General features: G+C 45.8%; 1 protein-coding gene across 4 annotated transcripts in view; it reads left to right on the top strand.

Moving 5' to 3' along the window:
- The window catches only part of GRK5 (G protein-coupled receptor kinase 5), a 331,566-nt gene that overhangs the window by 106,072 nt on the left and 204,074 nt on the right, over window positions 1-21,420 (top strand). For all 4 annotated transcript variants that reach the window (XM_033940660.1, XM_033940662.1, XM_033940661.1 and 1 more), the window contains exon 3: window positions 11,052-11,164. In XM_033940660.1, coding sequence (XP_033796551.1) covers window positions 11,052-11,164 — 113 coding nt within the window. The remainder of the gene's footprint in view (window positions 1-11,051; window positions 11,165-21,420) is intronic.

Here is a 21,420-nt window from a genome sequence, read left to right on the forward strand (position 1 = left end):
GAAGAACGATCATGCCACCATGATTCTAATTGCTCCTCGGTGGCCGAGACAACCATGGTTCTCCCTTCTACTTCAACTCAGCAGAAGGGAGCCAGTTCTACCAGTTTTTCCTTCTCTGCTTACACAGAGTCAAGGATCTTTGCTTCATCCCAACCTGCAGTCTCTACACCTGACAGCCTGGTACCTTTCAACATAACTCCTCTTCAGTTTTCTCAATCTGTCAGAAATATTTTAGAAGCTTCGCGAAAGCTTACAACTAAACAATGCTATCACCAAAAATGGACTAGATTTTCTACATGGTGTTTCTCTCATCATAAGGAGCCTCAACATTCCTCCTTATCTGTTTTGGATTATCTTTTGCACCTATCCAACTCTGGACTCAAGTCTACATCCATTCGTGTCCATCTCAGTGCAATTACAGCTTTTCATCAGCCTATTGAAGGGAAACCCCTCTCTGCTCATCCAGTAGTTTCCAGATTCATGAAAGGACGTTTCAATGTCAAACCTCTCAAACCGCCTCCTGTGGTTTGGGACCTCAATGTTGCCTTTCTCAACTCATGAAGCCTCCATTTGAACCAATTGATAAGGCTCATTTGAAGTATCTCACTTGGAAAGTGGTGTTTCTCATTGTTCTCACTTCTGCTCGAAGAGTCAGTGAGCTACAAGCTTTGGTTACTGTTCCACCATTCACTGTGTTCCATCATGACAAGATGGTTCTTCGTACTCATCTGAAATTCCTACTTAAAGTGGTCTCAGAATTTCATCTCAACCAATCTATCGTACTTCCAGTGGTTTTTCCAAAGCCTCATTCTCACCCTAGAGAATCAGCTCTTCATACTCTGGACTGTAAACGTGCTTTGGCCTTCTACTTGGAACAAACCAAACCACACAGAACTGCTCCTCAACTTTTTGTCTTTTTTGATCCAAATAAGTTGGGACATCCAATTTCTAAACGCACCATCTCTAATTGGATGGCGGCTTGTATCTCTTTCTGCTATGCCCAGGCTGGATTACCACTTTACAGTAAAGTCACAGCCCATAAAGTCAGAGCAATGGCAGCTTCTGTAGCTTTCCTCAGATCAACACCGATTGAGGAGATTTGCAAGGCTGCTACTTGGTCCTCGGTTCATACCTTCACTTCTCACTATTGTCTGGATACTTTCTCCAGACGGGATGGACAGTTTGGCCAAACAGTATTACAAAATTTATTCTCCTAAGTTGCCAACACTCCCACCATCCCATTCTGGTTAGCTTGGAGGTCACCCATATGTGAGAATACCTGCCTGCTTGTCCTGGGATAAAGCAATGTTACTTACCGTAACAGGTGTTATCCAGGGACAGCAGGCAGCTATTCTCAAGACCCATCCACCTCCCCTGGTTGGCTTCTCTGCTAGCTATCTGAACTGAGGAGACGCGCCCTGTGCACTTTGTTGGAAGGCACTCGCGCATGCGTGGTGCGGGCGACTCGAAACTTCTAATTTCTTCAAACAAGTCTGCTTGTGAGGCGTTCGCATCGAGGCTCCGTCGGATGACGTCACCCATATGTGAGAATAGCTGCCTGCTGTCCCTGGATAACACCTGTTACGGTAAGTAACTGTGCTTTGTTGTTGGTTCCTGTTTTCTGGTTATGGTTGATTGCACTGTGAATTTGGACTTTATTATGGGAAAGAAGTTTTTTTGTACAGTTCTGCTTCGGATGCTTGGGCAAAGAACGATACTAAATGGCCAGGAGAGGTTCCATCCTAGAGGAGCACCTGCAAATCAGTTCTCTTATCTCTACCTGCTGGTAGATGTGCGCTATCCCACTAGTCTCTGGATTCATCTGCTGTGTCTAAAGGAAAGAAAATTAGCAGGTAAGAACATAATTTTTCCATCTTGATGCACAGACACTTTAATGGAATTGACATGGAGCATGCAGCGTCAGTGCACTTAAATGAAGACTCAAGTTATAAAATTGCTTTTCTGTGTTAAGCAACGTTAAGAATGACCTTTCAAGATGTACTACTACTATTTATCGTTTCTTTAGCACTACCAGACACGCACGCAAGAGATGATCCCTGCTCAAAAGAGCTTACAATATGATTTTGACAGACACTATATGCAGTTCATGTGGAAAAATACAGGCTTTTAAACATTTATGATGTTGCTTTAAAGCAGCATATACATTATGGACTTGATTGTATGAATGGTGCAGAAAAACTAGTGTATAGGTGTAGAATATATGGTTTCAGTAGATCATAATTTTATGGTGGAAAATTGCCCTGCAAACCAGAAATCTGGTAACCTTACTAGGATGGCTCCTACTTCTTTTCACCATCTTCGGATGCCCTTGTTCCAGAGCTTCCTTCCATTGAAAGAGACCCACTTCTGTGCATTTATATGTGGAGGTATTTAAATGTCTCTATCAGACCTCCATTTTCCCACCTTTACTCCAGGGTGTACATGTTTATCTTTAAGCTTTTCCATGTGTTCTTTATGGTGAAGTAGTCACCCTCTGGACCGATTCCATCCAGTATATATCCATTTTGAAGGTCTGGTCTCCAGAATTGTTCACAATATTCTAAATGGAGTCTAACTAGAGACTTGTACAGAGGTGCTATCCTTTCCTTGCTTTCTGTACTCTCCCCACCATCTCTCCTCTTCTGTGTTTGTTTGAGATGCTTGATATTCCACCTTTTTTGTGATACAGCAGGCACATTACGTATTTTCCCTATCTTTAGTGAGCTCACAATCTAAGTGTTGTACTTGGGGCAGTGGAGGGATAAGTGATTTGCCTAAGCTCACTAGGAGTCGTGATGGGAATCAAACCCATCCCCCCCCTCCAGAGTTTGTAGCCCACTGTTCTTAATGTAGTTTGTCCAGGATTGTACCACTAGAGGAAACACTTAGGGTTGTATTTGTGGTTATAGATAAATCAAATTCTTTTCTATTCTGCAGGTTTACCCTGTCCCTGTCCAACAGAGCCATCAGGGGGACAGCGTCAGATGTGGGAAGCCCTGAGTTCTAACTCTGCTGCAATAATAACAGAGGTTAGCATCCAGGACTGCAATGGTTGCAAAGTGGTGTAACTGTAAAACAAATAGGGGATCTTGTCTGTCTGAAAACCCCCATAGATGTGAAAATTATTTGGTAAACTGCCAGGTAAGTAGGACACAGCATGGCATGCTAAATCATTAAACTGTTCTCTGCAGGCCTAATTCACACAGGATTTGCTCAGTCTGCATACAGTGGCGGGCTGGCTCACACAGTGTCTGTAGGCCAGTGAAAGGCATTATCTTCTGGTTGTTGCAGAGCAGAGTGTGTCGCTGTTATCTTAGCACCAAGAAAGTGTCTTAAATAAAGTTTCTGCTTTTTGCAGTGCCATTTATTCTGTTCCTACACTTGAGTGTTTTATCAGCCTGATTTCCAGTAAAGTGCTGAGAAAAAGGGAGGGAGCACACATTTTGAAGATAAGAGGCCTTGAAAAAAAGAGATAAGCTGAGAATTCCTTGAAATACATTTGGGCATTTGGCAGCTGGTTCCCCCATCCAGTCAGGGAGGACTCAAAGGACTCCCTCCAGTGTTATTTCAGTCAGCCTTAAATAAGGATGAGGCCAAGTAGTTTTACCACTTCACACTTCTGTTGGTGTGACTGATGCCTCCCCCCCAGGCAGTTCCCCACTCTTTCTTTTGGCATATCAGGCTTTGTATGCCCTTTCTTTTCCTGGGATTTGTTGTGGATTTGAGTGCAGGCTCTGTGGCGGTTTACCCAGGATTGGGTCCAACTATTTTCCTTCCCCCCTATTTTGCGTGTGTAGGCTCTGGAGGAGGTCGAGGTCTCCAGCCGGGACATTGGGCCCAAGAGTCAGTTAGAAGAAATGGGCAGTCCAGGTTCCAAGGCTTGTTGAGACAGAGGATCTTCCTGTAAGCTTTTACATAAGAATGTAAGAGTTGCCATACTGGGACAGACCAAAGATCCATCAAGCCCAGTATCCTGTTTCCAATAGTGGCCAACCCAAGTCACAAGTACCTGTCAAGATCCCAAGGAGTAAAACAGATTTTATGCTGCTTATCCTAGGAATAAGCAGTGGATTTCCCCAAATCATCTCAAAAATGGCTTATAGACTTCTCTTTTAAGAAATTATTCAAACCTTTTTTTAAACCCTGCTAAACTAACTGCTTTCACCACATAAAAACATAAGAATTGCTGCTGCTGGGTCAGACCAGTGGTCCATCGTGCCCAGCAGTCCGCTCACGCGGCGGCCCTCTGGTCAAAGACCAGGGACCTAACTGAGACTAGTCCTACCTGCATACGTTCCGGTTCAGCAGGAACTTGTCTAACTTTGTCTTGAATCCCTGGAGGGTGTTTTCCCCTATGACAGACTCCGGAAGAGCGTTCCAGTTTTCTATCACTCTCTGGATGAAGAAGAACTTCTTTATGTTTGTAATTTTAGAGAGTGCCCTCTTGTTTTCTCTGGATCTCTCTCTCTCCCTACTCCCTTTGCAGTAAGGGAGGGAATGAGAGAAAGAGAGATGGTGGGCAGTAAGAGAGAGGGAGACATGTTGCCAATAGGGGTGTAGGAGAGAGGAAGAAAAGTTGAACTCATGGAGGGACAGAGAGAGATGTTAGTTGGAGAAGGGGAATGACATCCGGAGGAGAGAAGCATGCAGGAGGCAGAAATAAATAGATAAATATTGGATTCAGAGTCAGAAGGAAGTGCAATCAGAGACTCATGAAATCACCAGACAACAAAGGTAGGAAAAATGATTTTATTTTCAATTTAGTGATCAAAATGTGTCAATTTTGAGAATTTATATCTATCTATATTTTGCACTATATTTGTCTATTTTCTGTAGTTGTTACTGAGGTAGCATTGCATATTTTAAAGTCATCTGCCTTGACTTCTTTGAACTCCCCCCTCCAAATATAAATGATAATTAACATTTTCTCTACATACAATGTGCTTTGTGTTTTTTAATTTTGTGGTTATCATTATGTATTAATAAGATTCTATTGTGTGTATATGAAAAATTGATGGAAGAAATTGCATTACAAAATGTCTTAAATAATAGATAACGTACAGGTCATTGACCTGTGGGGCCGCCGCGGGAGCGGACTGCTGGGCATGATGGACCTGTGGTCTGACTCATAGAAACATAGAAATAGATGGCAAATAAGGGCCACGGCCCACCTAGTCTGCCCACCCCAAAGACCCTCCCCTACCTTTCTCTGTGAATAGATCCCACGTGTCTGTCCCATTTGGCCTTAAAATCAGACACGCTGCTGGCCTCAATAACCTGAATTGGAAGAGTATTCCAGCGATCAACCACCCTTTCAGTGAAAAAGAATTTCCTGGTGTTCCCATACAGTTTCTCGCCCCTAATTTTGCACGGATGCCCCCTTGTTGCCACTGGACCCTTGAAGAAGAAAATATCTTCTTCCACCTCGATGCGGCGAGTGAGATACTTGAATGTCTCGATCATGTCACCCCTCTCTCTGCACTCCTCGAGCGAGTATAGCTGTAATTTATCCAGCCGTTCTTCGTACAGGAGATCCTTGAGTCCCGAGACCATCCGGGTGGTCATTCTCTGGACCGACTCCAGTCTCAGCACATCCTTACGATAATGAGGCCTCCAGAATTTCACACAGTATTCCAGGTGGGGCCTCACCATGGATCTATACAATGGCATAATGACTTCCGGCTTACGGCTGACGAAACCCCTACGTATGCAACCTATGATTTGTCTTGCCTTAGATGAAGCTTGCTCCACTTGATTGGCAGCCTTCATGTCCTCACTGACGATCACCTCTAAGTCTCGTTCTGCTACCGTTCTTGTTAGGATCTCGCCATTAAGGGTGTAAGTCTTGCATGGATTATGGCTGCCCAGGTGCATAACTTTGCATTTTTTGGTATTGAAGCTGAGTTGCCAGTTCCTAGACCAGCGCTCCAGTAGGAGCAGGTTGTGCATCATGTTGTCGGGCATTGAATCTTCGTTCGTTGTGCTATTGCCCACTACATTGCCCAGTTTGGCGTCATCGGCAAATGTCATTTTACCTCTCAGCCCTTCTGCTAAGTCTCTTATAAAGATGTTGAATAGGATCGGGCCCAGGACCGAGCCTTGCGGCACCCCACTGATCACCTCCGTCATTTCTAAGGGAGTGCCGTTCACCACCACCCTCTGAAGCCTACCTCCAAGCCAGTTCCCAACCCATTTCGTCAATGTATCGCCCAAACCCATAGAACTCATCTTGCTTAGTAACCTGCGGTATGGTACGCTATCGAATGCTTTGCTGAAGTCCAGGTACATGATGTCCAGGGACTCCCCAACATCCAGCTTCCCTGTCATCCAGTCAAAGAAGCTGATCAGGTTGGATTGGCATGATCTCCCCTTAGTAAATCCATGTTGACGGGGATCCCGTAGATTCTCCTCATCCAGGATCGTATCCAATTGGCGTTTGATTAGAGTTTCCATTAGTTTGCTCACTATTGATGTGAGACTCACCGGTCTGTAGTTTGCCGTCTCCATCTTGGAGCCTTTTTTGTGGAGTGGAATAACGTTAGCAGTCTTCCAGTCCAACGGGACGCTGCCTGTACTGAGGGAGAGGTTGAAGAGTGTGGACAGTGGCTCCGCCAAGACCTCACTCAACTCCCTAAGCACCCTGGGGTGTAGGTTGTCAGGCCCCATTGCCTTGTTAACCTTGAGCTTTGACAGCTCACCGTAGACACTGTTGGGCGTAAACTCGAAGTTACTAAACGGGTCAGTTGAGTCAACCCTTGTCTATAGCTGAGGGCCAAGCCCCAGTGCTTCTCTGGTGAATACTGAGCAGAAGTATTCATTTAACAGTTGGGCTTTTTCCAAATCCTTTTCCACATAGTCTCCGTCTGGTTTCCTAAGACGTACAATCCCGCCTGAGTTTTTACTTCTGTCACTGATTTATCTGAAGAAGGATTTATCTCCCTTCTGGATGTTCTTAGCCAGAGATTCCTCCATGTGGAATTTAGCCTCCCTGACTGCTGTTTTGACGGCTTTTGACTTGGTCAGGTAGTCTGTTCTAGAGTCTTGTTTCCCCGATTGTTTGTAAGAGATGAATGCTTTTTTCTTCTCCTTGATGAGGTCTGAGATCTCCGCAGTGAACCACTGCGGCTTATTGTTCCTTCGCCGTTTACTTATTAATTTAACATAGCGGTTTTCGCTTCTTGTATGGTGGCTTTCAAAGTTGACTACATTTCTTCCACGCTGTCGGTTTCTGCTTGGCTTTGTAGCGCCTGGTGAACAAAGGAACCCATGTCTTGGAAGTTTGTGTCCTTGAATTTGAGGACCTTGGTCAGTGTGGTAGTTTTAGTGAAACCTTTCCTAAGATTGAATCATACCATGTTGTGGTCACTGGAGGCCAATGTGTCGCCCACTGAGACCTCTGTGACACTTTCTCCATTGGTAAGTAAAAGGTCCAGAATTGCCTGATCCCTTGTTGGGTCCAACACCAGTTGCCTGAGACCAGCTCCCTTCATAGAGTTTAATAGCCTCCTGCTGCTGCCGGAAGCAGAGGTAAGTGTATCCCAATCCACATCAGGCATGTTGAAGTCACCTAACAATACTGTGTCCCCACGCAAGGTGATATTTTCTATATCTCCAATAATTTCCCTATCCAGGTCATCCTTTTGTCTTGGGGGTATGTAGATTACGCCAAGATACAAGCATTTGTCCTTCCCTCTGGCCATATTAACCCAAAGGGATTCCCCAGTGTACTGGACATCTGAGATTCTTGTGACCTTAATGTCATCTTTAGTATATAATGCTACTCCTCCTCCCATTCTGCCCTCCCTGTCCTGGCAAAGCAAATTGTAACCCAGTATGACCATGTCCCACCCGTGGGTGTCTGTGAGCCAGGTTTCGGATATCGCCACCACATCCAGGTCGGCATTCCTTATTTCTGTTTCCAATTCCAGGATCTTGTTTCCCAAACTGTGTGCGTTGATGTACATAGCCCTCCATGTTTTATTTTTGTTACATCTCAGCAGAGGCGATGCTTATGTTCTTATGTTCTTAATTAGTACTACAGTACTCCTCTGAAATTTGCAGGGGTTCTGTTCTTGGAACCCCTGCAAATTAAAAAAAAACACAAATGTGGTTTTTTGCCTGTCAAAAGGCAGGAGAGGGCAGCTGAAGTGTTGGTGGGTGAAGAAAACCACTCACGGCCTACACCGACTGCCTCTTCCTGTAGTAAAGTTGGGCTACACCAATCAGGAGCTGCTTTGACACACAGCTCCTGATTGGTGTAGCCCAACTTTACTACAGGAAGAGGCGATCAGAGCAGGCTGCGAATGAGCGAGTCTGTGATTCTCGAACCGCAAATTAGTGGGAGAACACTATTATGGGAGTGGGGTTAGAGGCGGAGATTGGGCAGGTCTGGGGCGGAGCTTGGGCGGGTGTACTCGGTTGATATTAGTTAAGCTTAGGGGGTACTTGGCTTGAAGAAGTTGAGAAACACTGGTGTAGACCAATCTGGACTCTTTTACCCTAAGAATATATATCATCCTGTATTTATCCATTTAAATACAAATTGAGAAACAACTCTATGCTACGTTCTCTTTTTACTTGTGCATAATTTAGGTAATCGTGATATTTTTTACACATTCTCACAAAATTCTTGTCTCAAGAGGATATTTAACTACATCTGCATTGACTTGTGAACCTAAACGTGCCAGACTTGTTGAAGTCCTTGTTAAAATGTCTCTCCCAGTTATCAACCTATGCTTGCAGTTCTGAGACTGGAGGGTAACAATCTCCGGTGGATTTAGTAGAAGGCTACCAACTGCAAACTTTGGCAATTCCCAGTGGGTCCTCATTGGCTATCATTCACACAACTAAACTTTCCTAACAGTATATATACTGGATCTGCACTATTTCCTATTTGTACAGCATCTTGTAGCTCTTGAAATATACAGCTCCATTATTCTTGTAACTTCTCCTGGAAATGACCAGAATTCTCTCTGTAATTATCCTGGAAATGTCCAGTTGTCTCTTTTGTAATCCGCCCAGAACTGCAAGGTTGAGGCGGAATAGAAATCAGTAATGTAATGTAATGTAAACTTTAGTTTTTGGCTTTGGTAACTAAGCAATAAGTTTAGTGACAGTTTTGTTTTCAGTCAAATGTGTTTAGACCAGGCTTGTTCAACCTTTTTCTATCAGGGGCCACATTTTATAGTTTGTAACATTTGGAGGGCCAAAACATCCACTGTCATATTTGCCACATATTTGGTCAAATAGTATTAAAAAATACAACATATTGTTGTCCTCTTCCTGTCCTTCACCCAGTCTTGCTGTCTCTCACGCATGTACCCCCAAGCCATGACTCGGTCTTGCTTGCTTGCTCTCGCATGTACCCCCCCCAGCCTTCATCCATCTTTTACCCAGTCTCTCTCGCTGTCTCTCTCGCTCACACATGTACCCCAGTTTCTCTCTCTCTCATACATGTACCCCAGTCTCTCTCGCTGTCTCTCTCTCTCTCACACACGTACCCCAGTCTCTCTCTCTCTCTCTCTCTCACACATGTACCCCAGTCTCTCTCGCTGTCTCTCTCTCTCACACACGTACCCCAGTCTCTCTCTCTCTCTCACACATGTACCCCAGTCTCTCTCGCTGTCTCTCTCTCTCACACATGTACCCCAGTCTCTCTCTTGCTGTCTCTCTCTCACACATGTACCCCAGTCTCTCTCTTGCTGTCTCTCTCTCTCACACATGTACACCAGTCTCTCTCTTGCTGTCTCTCTCTCTCTCACACATGTACACCAGTCTCTCTCTTGCTGTCTCTCTCTCACACATGTACACCAGTCTCTCTCTTGCTGTCTCTCTCTCACACATGTACACCAGTCTCTCTCTTGCTGTCTCTCTCTCTCTCGCACATGTACCCCAGTCTCTCTTTTGCTCTCTCTCACACATGTACACCAGTCTCTCTTGCTGTCTCTTGCTCTCTCTCGCACATGTACCCCAGTCTCTCTTGCTCTCTCTCGCACATGTACCCCAGTCTCTCTCTTGCTCTCTCTCGCACATGTACCCCAGTCTCTCTCTTGCGTGCTCTCTCTCGCACATGTACCCCAGTCTCTCTCGCTGTCTCTCTCTCTCTCTCACATACACATGTACCCCAGTCTCTCTCGCTGTCTCTCTCTCTCTCGCTGTCTCTCTCTCTCTCTCACACACACATGTACCCCAGTCTCTCTCGCTGTCTCTCTCTCTCTCACACACACATGTATCCCAGTCTCTCTCGCTGTATCTCTCTCTCTCTCTCGCACACACATGTACCCCAGCCTCTCTCACTGTCTCTCTCTCTCTCACACACACATGTATCCCAGTCTCTCTCGCTGTATCTCACCTTCATCCAGTCTCTCTCTCTCGCACACATGTACCCCAGTCTGTCTCGCTGTCTCTCACATGTACCCCCCCAGCCTTCACCTAGTCTCTTTCCCCTCAGCTGTGTTCAGTTGCTGAGATTTCTGCTTCTGTACCATGAAACAGCTCTCTGCAAGCTTGAGCCACATAATGCTGGAACTGCAATATCAATTTGAACTTCCTCATCGCTTGGTTCAGGCTTAGGGATAGCAGGAGTCCCACTGTAAGCACCACAGGAATTTGCAAGCTTCTGAGGGCAGACAAAAGCCCTTGGTGGGTGAGATTTTGGCCTGAGTGCTGTAAGTTGGACAAACCTGGTTTATATAGTTCCATTTTTGGCTGAACCTGAAAAAACCCAGTTTTGCTTTGCATAACTGGTTAATCTCAAAGTAAAAGCTGAAAAGGCTTAAACTGTTATGCAGGGGGAGGTTGTGGGGTGTTTTTTTTTTGTTTTTTTTTTAAGATCCTATCTACTACCCCAACACCATCTATTTTCAGTGCAGCCTTATGTCTGCTGCCCCAGTTCTGTGCTGCTGGCAGTGTAATGTTATGTCTGTAATGTAGTTAAACTGTGCAGCAGAGAAAGCTCATCATTGGAGACTGTGGGTCTTGTGGATGATGGTGAGGGGGTGGAGAGATTGTTTTGACTTATGGAGTGTCTCACTGTGCTTTCCTGTGTTTAGAGAGGGATTATACCAGTCTCTATGACAAGCAGCCCATCGGCCGCCTGCTCTTCCGGCAGTTCTGCGAGACACGTCCAGAGCTCGAGTCCTGCATCAGCTTCCTGGATGCAGTGGTAAGTCACTTCCACCTCTTTTGCTCATCATGTATCTCGAGCAGTGGCATACCAAGGGGGGGGAGGTCCACCCTAGGTGCACGCTCCAAGGGGGTGCACAGCCAGCCAGATCCGGAACCTCCTGCGTTGTACTTAGAGCAGAGTCAGCAACCGCGCTGAAGTGAACGAAGGTCCCGCGATGACTGCGCCGTCTACTGCCTCTGTTCCGGAAGAGGTAAGTAACGTCGGGGGTCTGGGGGAGGAGGGGGTGGACCAGCAGCCGCAGTCATCGCGGGATCTTGCCGCAACTAACTGCATCTGCCGGCCCAGCCCCCTCTGACTTAACTTACCTCTTCCATCCGGAGCAGAAGCAGTTATCACGGGACCTTTGGGATGGAGAAAGAAAGGAGCATAGTAGGATGGTGAAAGGAGGTCAGGGTGGCATGGAAGGGTGTGGAGGGTGAGAAAGGGAGTCAGAGTGGTATGGAATCATGGTGAAGGGTGACAAAGGGGGGTCAGGCTGGAATGAAATCATGGTGAAGGGTGACAAAGGGGGTTAAGGTGGTATAGAATCATGGTGAAAGGTGACAAAGGGGAGTCAGGGTGATATGGAATCATGGTGAAGGGTGACAAAGGGGGGTCAGGGTGGTATGGAATCATGGTGAAGGTTGACAAACGGGGGTCGGTGGTATGGAATCATGGAGAAGGGTGACAAAGGGGGGTCAGGGTGATATGGAATCATGGAGAAGGGTGACAAAGGGGGGTCAGGGTGATATGGAATCATGGAGAAGGGTGACAAAGAGGAGTCAGGGTGATATGGAATCATGGGAAAGGGTGACAAAGGGGAGTCAGGGTGATATGGAATCATGGGGAAGGGTGAGAAGGGGGGTCAGGGTGGTATGGAATCATGGTGAAGGGTGACAAAGGGGGTCAGGGTAGTATGGAAGGGTGTGGAGGGTGACAAAGGGGGGTCAGGGTGGTATGGAATCATGGTGAAGGGTGAGAAAGGGAGTCAGGGTGGTATGGAAGGGTGTGGAGGGTGACAAAGGGGAGTCAGGGTGGTATGAAATCATGGTGAAGGGTGACAAAGGGGGGTCAGGGTGGTATGGAATCATGGTGTAGGGTGAGAAATGGGGTCAGGTTGGTATGGAATCATGGTGAAGGGTGAGAAAGGGAGTCAGGGTGGTATGGAATCATGGTGAAAGGTGAGAAAGGGGTCAGGGTGGTATGGAATCATGGTGGAGAGAGAGAAAGGGGCAGATGCTGATTTAACTGCAGGGAAAGAGACATAAGGGGGAAGGATACTGCATGGAATTGGGTTGGAGGGAGAGAAAGGGGGCAGACGCTGATGGAAGTGGGGGGAAGGGAGAGGAGAGAGTGAAATGCCAGATCATGTGGGAGAGGGAAGGGAAGAAGAGGAGAGATGCCAGACCATTGGAGGAGGGAAGGGAGGAAAATGGATGCCAGACTAATGGGGTGAAGGGAGAAATGGAAAGGGGATGCATACAGTTTCTAGAACGGGAATAGAAAGAGAGAAGATGCCATATAGAAGGGGCAGAGAGAGGGTAGACAGTGGATGAAAGAGAGTGACAAAAAGATGAGGAAAGCAGAAACCAGAGAAGACAAGGTAGAAAAAATTATTTTTATTTTTTTATTTTTTGCTTTAGGTGAGATGCATCTCTGTTTCTGTGATGTTGCATTGTATGCAAAGTCCAGGTTCTTGGTGCTTCAGTTTAACCTTTGTCTACGTATTTTTATTCTATCTCCCCAATTACAAAACTGTAGAGCGTTTTTTAGCGTTGGCATCTGAGCTGTTACCACCGTGGTTAAAAACCACACTACAGTTTTGTAAAAGGGGGAAAAGTTAGTTTGTGATTACATACTAGGCAAAGGTGTGTTCTGTGTGTTTTAAAAGACATGGTTTTCTGTTAGGATTGACTGTGTAAGATTGATCTGTACTAGTCTGGTTTGTTTAGTTTTACAATGTGTTTATTGATGTACTGCTCACTACAGTATGTAAGATGCTGCCTTTTCCTAGATATTCATGTGTGACGTGTGGATTGTTACTAAAAATCATGTTTTTCATACAGATGGGGGGGGTGTCAAAAAATGATGGGCCTCGGGTGTCACATATGCTAGGTAAGCCACTGATCTCGGGGCACTTTCTTTGGCAGCTGACCCTGAGGAAATGTACAGCTAGAATCCCAGGTAATATTAGGACCAGTTTTTGGATATATTTATTACAGTGTTCTCCCTAGCTCCTTTTAGCTGGGCGCCCGGCTGTCATCTCATCGCGAATCCTGCTGCCGCTGCTCAAACATTTTTAAAAACCCCTTTCATTGGTTTGGGGATTCCCCGGGCTGACTTGGCACAGCCTGAAGAGCCGCTGGAAGTTCTCTGTTCGACTCAGGCCTCAGCCTGACTTTTTTTTTTTTTCCATTGTGTATTGAATTTAAAAATTAATAAAAAAAATAAAAAAACAACCTCAAAACCAGGTGATTTTCAAACCCTCCCCATAACACTAGCCTTCAATTTGTATTTTGTGGGCGGAGCAGCAGTACTGTATGCATTGGGTGGCTCCCATTCCTGATCAGGAAAACGGGCCTGGGGAGGTAGAAAATTGCTTTGGGGAAACTTGTTTCAAGGTAAAAGAATATGAAAACGTCACTTATCAACTCAAGGCTACTTCTGTAAAGGAAATTAAATGTTTCCAGTGTGGTGCCATGGTGCAAATGTGATTTGGAAGTAGGTGTTCCTTGATCGCCTCTCCTCGGTACTTTTACTTTGGCATGCGCCTCCCCCCTCTGTCTATGATATATTTCTTCTTCCCGCGTTCCTGCTACCGCTGTCATTTTCTATTCTCTATACCTTGGACTAGCAGAAGCACCTCTCTCTCCCCTCCCCCCTAGCCTGACAGCTGCAGTAGTGTTATGGAATCGATTCCCTTCTGCAGCCTAGGGGATTTTGCTAGGCTGGCCCACCTCTGATGATGCAACTTCCTTTTTTCTGCAGAGGCCCCGAGGCTGCTGGAGGAAATTGACTCGCTAAAGCTACGGCAGCAGTCAGGCAAGTTATAATAGAGAGCCCTTTAATTGGGAGGGGGGAGTGGTGCTGATGAACCTGGGAGATAAGAGGGAAGGGTGCTGCTGCTAGTCGGGGGGGAGGGGGTGGTGCGCTGATAGGCGAGGAAAAGAAGTGCCACTGGTAGTTAGAGGAGGGGAGGGAGTGGTGCTGCTGCTAGACCTGGGAGGTGAGTGGGTAAGGTACTAGTCAGAGGGGAGGGAAAGGGAATGGAGAGGTGCCTGCTAGTTGGAGAGGAGAGGTGCTGCTGAATCTGGGGGGTGAGAGAGAGAGGTGCTACTGGACCTGGGGGTGGAAAGGAGAGGTGCTGCAGCTAGTTGGTGGGGGAAAACGGAAGTAGAGAGGAGGGGAATGAGAGCTGCTGTTGGAGCTGAGTGATGGAGGGAGGTGAAAGGGAGAGGTGCAGCTGGATTGGGAACAGAGGAGAGTGCCACTGGACTTAAAATGGAAGAGGGAAAGCTGCAGCTGGACTAAGGGGAGAGCAGTGGAGGGGAAGAGGGAAGAGCAGTGGAGGAGAGTGAGTGGATAGAGGAAGGGGAAAGAGAAATGCTGCTGCTGCACCCAATTGGGGGGAGAGAGGGAAGGAGGGAGAAGGAAGACCAGGTAGGGAGAGGAAAGAGATGCCAAGACCATGGGAGAGAGGGAAAGACAATAAGGAAAGGAGATACCAGACCATAGAAGGGGGAGATGTCAGGGCATGGGGGGGAGGGAAGGAGACAGATGCCAGACTAGGGGAAAGGAAGGAGGGAGGGAAGGAGAGAAAGGAAAAAGAGGAGATGCCAGATAATGGACGGGGAGAGGAGAGAGATGCCAGTGCATGGGGGAGGGAAGGGAAACTAAGGATACAAATGCCAGACTAGAGGGAAAGGAAGGAGAGGAGGTGCCAGAGCAAGGAGGGAGAGGGAGAGATAGGAGAGAGATGCCAGGGCATGGGGGGAGGGAAGGGGAGGAGATAGAGATGCCAGACCATGGAGTGGAGTGGGAAGAAAGGAAGGAAAGGAGAAGAGAGAGATGCCAGAGCATAGGGTAGGGGGTGGAGACAGAAAAATGGAGAGGGGGTGAAGCTGAAATTAATCATAAACAAAGGAGAGAAAGTGCACAGGTTATACAGTTTATTGAAGGGACATAAAAAGAGGGAAGATACCGTATGGAAGAGAGAGAGGGTGAATACTGGATGGAAGGGGCAGGAGAGGGTGGACAGTAGATAGAAGGGGTAGAGAGAGAGCAGAGGCTGGGTGGAAGGGGCAAAGATAGAGGACAGATGTTGCATGGAAGGGAGAGAGGACAAACGCTGTATAGAAAGAAGAGAGCAAAGAGAAGATGATTAAAGCAGAAATTACAAAAGATAGAAATATTTTTTGTTGCTTTTTGTAGAATCAAGTAGTATTGTAACTGTATTGATAAAAGTTTATAAATAGGGGCACGAAACACAATTCATCCTGAAAGTCCCAGCCCTCAGTGTACCATCTAGATCAGGGGTCTCAAAGTCCCTCCTTGATGGTCTCAATCAAGTCGGGCTTTCAGGATTTCCTCAATGAATATGCATGAGATCTATGTGCATGCACTGCTTTCAATGTATATTCATTGGGGAAATCCTGAAAGCCCGACTGGATTGAGGCCCTCAAGGAGGGACTTTGAGATCCCTGATCTAGATATATTGTTCAGTGATGTTGGGTGGCTAGAAAGGCATTGTCCAAGGTCCCATACTCCCAATGACCCCCATGCTTAGGAGTCAGAGGAGTAATATAGTGTTTAATCTGTAAATAGGTGTGAAAGTGGTGTGGGTAATGGTCCCATTTGGTTTGCATTTGTAGAAAGGATGGGTACTGTCCACCCCACAGTTCCAGCACAGCCCCCAAAGTTGTGTCCCGCTCCCCCCTTCCCGATAAGCCCCATAGACGCTGCATACCAGGTGGAAAATCAGGATTGCAGTGAAGGGAAAGGAAAGGAGAAACACTGGGCAGTCGGCTCTGTTTGGTCTTCCACCACATCCAGGCCTTCCAGAAAGGAATAAGAAAAGGAAAAGTAGCAGAAGTAGAGTGAGTTCCTCCCTCAGAGCGGCCATGGAGAAATGACAAGAAAAAAAGTGAAAGACAGCAATCTGCTAGAAGAGTCGCAGGAGAGTAACGACTAGTAGACATCAACTGTTCGTGGATCCATCGCAATAAGGCTGCAACATTATAAGCGTGCAAGTCAAGGACATTCAGGCCACCCTGTGATTTAGCTCTAGTCAATTTAGAAAAACTAATTTGAGCTACCTTTATTGTTCCAAATAAAAGTCCGTACAGTGGATAGATAAGTTTGCCTATCAAATTTAGAGATCCAAATGGGATAGTCTGCAGGGGATACAATAATTTGGGAAAAAGCACCATTTTGACCAGCGCTACCCTTCCCAGAAGTGACAACGGTAAGGAGTGCCACCGGTTGAAGAGAGTTTTGATTTTTGATTTTATCAATAGCGGTGGTGTTTGCTGCATATTATCGCTTGGGATCACAATATAACAAAACACCCAAATATTTGAGTTTCTCGGGAGCAATACCTATACCCAGATTCTCCGACAAGCGATTTACACCTGAGGACCCCAGCAGTAGAGCCTCTGTTTTATCAAAATTAATTTTGAGACCAGAGAACACACCGAATGACTTGATGAGAGACATTAGTAGAGGCATATGAACATCAGCATGATTGACATATAAAAGCATACGGAACTCATGAGTCGCCAAAGGTTCGAGGCAAAGCAGGAACAGTAAGGGGGATAGAGGGCAACCCTGTCGGGTACCACACCCCAAAGGAAAGGAATTGGGACAGTCCCCCATTGATCAAGAGTTGGGACAAAGGGTGATGATAAAGGGCTGCCACCCAGCGCACAAAGTCTCCAGAAATGCTGAACCGCCCCAGGACCCAAAAAAGATGATACTGTGTCGAAAGCTTTCTCGACATCTAAGCTGGTGATGACAGCCCTATCAGTCCCAGTATGAAGAGATTGCAGAACAGCCAAGACTTTTAAGAGGTTCATTGAAGCGTGTCATCTAGGCACAAAACCAACCTGATCCTCATGAATCAGAGCCAGAAGAAAAACGTTGAGACGTGTCACCAGAATGCTGCCTAAGATCTTAATATCCTGGTTAAGAAGAGATATCGGTCTATAAGACCCAAGTTGATCCTGGGGTCAACCAGGTTTAGGAAGAAGAATGATGTGAGCCCTATTATGAGCATCCACCAGAGGAAGTTCAGAGAGCAAACCCGTAAAGTAGGTCTGCAATGCGGGTAAAGCAGTAGGGGGGTAACAGTTTATAGAATTCAGAGCCCATCCCATCAGGGCCCGGTGTCTTTGCTAGTGTAAGCTTACCAATGGCCGCCTGAATCTCTTGCCCAGTTATAGGAGAGTTTAAGAGCCGCCCTTGCTCCTCCGAAAGGGAGGGCAGACGCTGTCCCTGGAAGGTTTTTCGTGCCAAGGCTTCTATCTGGGTAAGCTGCATAAATTGAAGAGTGATGCCCAAAAGAGAATGATCAGATAAAACTAGGGCAAGCATGGTGGCAGAGGCAAATTTGGGAAACCATAACTCAGAAACAAGGAAGTAGTCAATTCAGGAGTACATCACATGAGGATGGGAATAGAAGGAAAAATCCAGTTCTTCTGGATGAAGGGTTCTCCACACATCTAACAAGCTCAGTTCCTGCATAAGGTAATTCACGCCCCTAGTGAAATGAGCCCTGGGGGTATTTCAAGCGGGTTGACAATCCAAAGCCGAATTAGCTGTCAAGTTGAAGTCTTCCCCAAGCACCTTTAGGTCAGATGTGAGGAGCCAAGAGACTGACAAGGGAAAAAAAGAAAGCATGAGAGTGTTTGATGCATAGAGATTGTACAAAACTAATGATTCCCCCCATAGTTCACCTATAAGTATAATGTATCTCCCCTCAGGGTCTGCTCTCTGCTTAATAGGGTGAAAAGGTATATTTTTGTGTATGAGTATGGCTACTCCCTGTTGTCTGGTATTATAGGAAGCAAATCCTATTTGGCCCACTCAGTCCCTCTTAAGTTTAAGATGTTCCTCATTGTTAAAGTGCTTTTCCTGTAGAAATGCAATATTGGTGCGTTCCCGCTTCAGGTAGGTAAGGAGTTTAGAACATTTGATGGGAGAGTGAATCCCATCCACATAAGTGATTTTGCATTAAGAGAAGTCATATCAACATAACAATATCAAAAAAGTAATACAGGCAAGATATAGAAAAACAGCAGAATGGAGTAGGGGTGTCCCAGGAAAATCCCCCCTCTGTATAGGAATAGCAGCAAATAGTGATACATGATGCAACCATTGGAACATAGCCATCAGCGTGAGCCAGGTATCAAACAAAACCACACATACAATCCAACAAGTGCACTCCATGCACTCCCCTCCCCACCAAGACTATGCAGTCTACACAGATCAGAAAACCAAAAAACAATAACCACAACAGCAGCTCTGGGCCATATTGCAGAAATACTATAATAATAAAAAAGAAAGAATAAGGTAGAAGAAAAAGGAAAAGAAACCCCCTCTTCCATAGCAGATCTCACCACAAAGGAAATATCAAAGGGCCCTGGAAAAATAAGGTGCAATGTAGAAAAATATGCCTGAAAACCATCTGGTAGCCGTATTCAGGAAAAACTTGGGAAAGTTAGAGAGGTGGGCCCTCAACCTGCTCAAAAATAAAGGAAGGTAGGAAAGCCAAAAAAAAAAAAGACAAGGCACTGCTCAAGTCCAAGGGTAAAATAAAAGGCAAGAGGTGGCAGAACCAAAAGTCATAGCATCAGCAACCAATTCAACAGAAGTAAAGCGCTGCCAGTAGAAAAACAGCCAGTGAGTCCAATTGCAGCCATCCATCTCATAAATGGCAACTTAGAGAAGGCATGCGGCAAAGTCACAAAGGTTAAACTCGGGTACCAATGCACAAAGGTCTCATGATGTGCCAGATTCCGCATTCAGAGGTACCGGTAGATTATGAACAAACTGCTTCATATCCCTTGGAATTTCCAGGTAGTGTGAACCTTGTTGTTGTAAAAGACCCGAGCCTGGGCTATGTACAGTAGAGAGACATTGATGTTACGTTTGAACAGCGTGTTGCAGTAAGGAGCCATCGCTCTCTGTCGAGAGGACACCTGGGGGAGTGGGGAAAATCTTGAAAGATTAAAATTTTGTGTCTATCATACAAGAAATCCGTCCCCTTCTGAAACTGAGCAAGGATCCTTTCCTTAAATGCAAAATTAAGGAATCAAGCAAGCACCAGGCGCGGCTGCTATTCATTGGCCTACATGGTGTGCCTGTTCGATATGGATGTGCGCCTTCGGATCCTGGGGTTCCATGACTTTAGGGAGCCAGCCTTCCAAACAAGTACACAGGTTCACGTCCCGGATAGAATTAGGCAGCCCGATGAATCTGAGATTATTTCTATGACCCCAGTTTTCTTAGTCATCTATGCGCTCCAAGAGGGTTTTATTTGCGGTTTCCAGAACCCGTATGTGCTGCTCAAAATTTGCCGCTTGATCTTCCTGTTGAGCGATGCAGTCTTCAGTCCTTTATAAGTGCCCCGCAGGTGAGTCAAGACTCTCCTTTATGTCTTCCATGAAAGTATGGATTTTTGCTAGCTTGTCCTCCATTACCAGGGTAAGGGAACGGGTAAGCTCCTGTATTGCGGCCACCTGAAGTGTAAACATCGGGACCTCATGGCTGTCGGCCATCTTAGACCGGCTGCTTCAACTTATCTCTGGTGCCACGCTGTGATTTAGCGGTCATTGCGCGAGCAAAATACTCCAACAAAGTGCTCTCCTGGTACAGCAAGAGAAGAGGATGCCAATGCTAAACGTAGAATTAATGTCAAAAGAAAATTTAGGTTTTTTTCAGAGCAGATTAGAACGGCATAGCCCGGAGATGTGGAGAGGCACGTCTGTTCAAGTGCTCGGCATCACGTGACCCTCCAATGAACATTTCTAATATTGTCTTTTTTGTTAATTTTGTAAACCACATAGAACTTACCAGTTATGCAGTATAGCAATTGAGTATTATTTTATTTTTTTTAAAAAGAGAGAGATATATTGCATGCTGGATAAGTTAAGAGAGGCTGGTCGTGTAGTCAGGAAAGCAAAGATGCAAATGGAAGAAAAAATAGCTGATACGGTAAAATGGGGAGACAAGACATTTTTTAGATATACTAGTGATAGGAAGAAGTGCAAAAGTGGCATTGTGAAACTCAAAGGTGAAGGGGAAGAATATGTAGAAGCTGATAAAGAAAAGGTCGAATTGCTTAACAAATATTTTTGTTCTGTGTTCACGTCTAAAGCACCGGGAGCGGGACCGCAGAAGACAAACATGAATAGGGATGGAGGAATAATAGTGGCATGGGAGCCTATGAGCGTCAGGAGCAGCGCGGAGCATTCAGCGCAGCTCCCTGCGCTAAAAACCACTATTGTGGTTTAGTAAAAGGGGAGGAGGTATACTTGTCTATTTTTCTATAGTTATTACTGAGGTGACATTGCATATTTTAAAGTAATCTGCCTTGACCTCTTTGAAAAACCCCAAATATAAATGATACATACAGTGTGCTTTGTGTTTTAAAAATTTTTATTGGTGGTAGATTATTTTGACTTGGTCTTTTTATGTATAAATGTTTTTATTGAAAAATAGAAATATAGCCAAACATGTCAAAACAGCAAAAGTACACAATGCAAGTACAACCATACCCCACCCTCCCATCCATCCCACCCACAAACAGAACAATCCAAATATCAGCGTGTATGACTAATCAGGTACGTTTTAATTATGAGCTTTCAAACACCTGGAGCAATCCATCCGGTGTGCCACAAGGGTCTCGGGACTCCCGGATGGCCACCCGGATGGTCTCGGGACTCAAAGATCTCCCATACGAAGAACGGTTAGACAAACTGCAGCTATACTCGCTCGAGGAGCGCAGAGAGAGGGGGGACATGATCGAGACGTTCAAGTATCTCATGGGCCGCATTGAAGCGGAAGAAGATATCTTCTTTTTCAAGGGACCCACGGCAACAAGAGGGCATCCGTGGAAAATCAGAGGTGGGAAACTACGAGGTGACACCAGGAAATTCTTTTTCACTGAAAGGGTGGTTGATCGTTGGAATAGTCTTCCACTGCAGGTGATTGAGGCCAGCAGCGTGCCTGATTTTAAGGCCAAATGGGATCGA

The sequence above is a fragment of the Geotrypetes seraphini genome, chromosome 4, assembly GCF_902459505.1.
Source record: "Geotrypetes seraphini chromosome 4, aGeoSer1.1, whole genome shotgun sequence".
Lineage (NCBI taxonomy): Eukaryota > Metazoa > Chordata > Amphibia > Gymnophiona > Dermophiidae > Geotrypetes > Geotrypetes seraphini.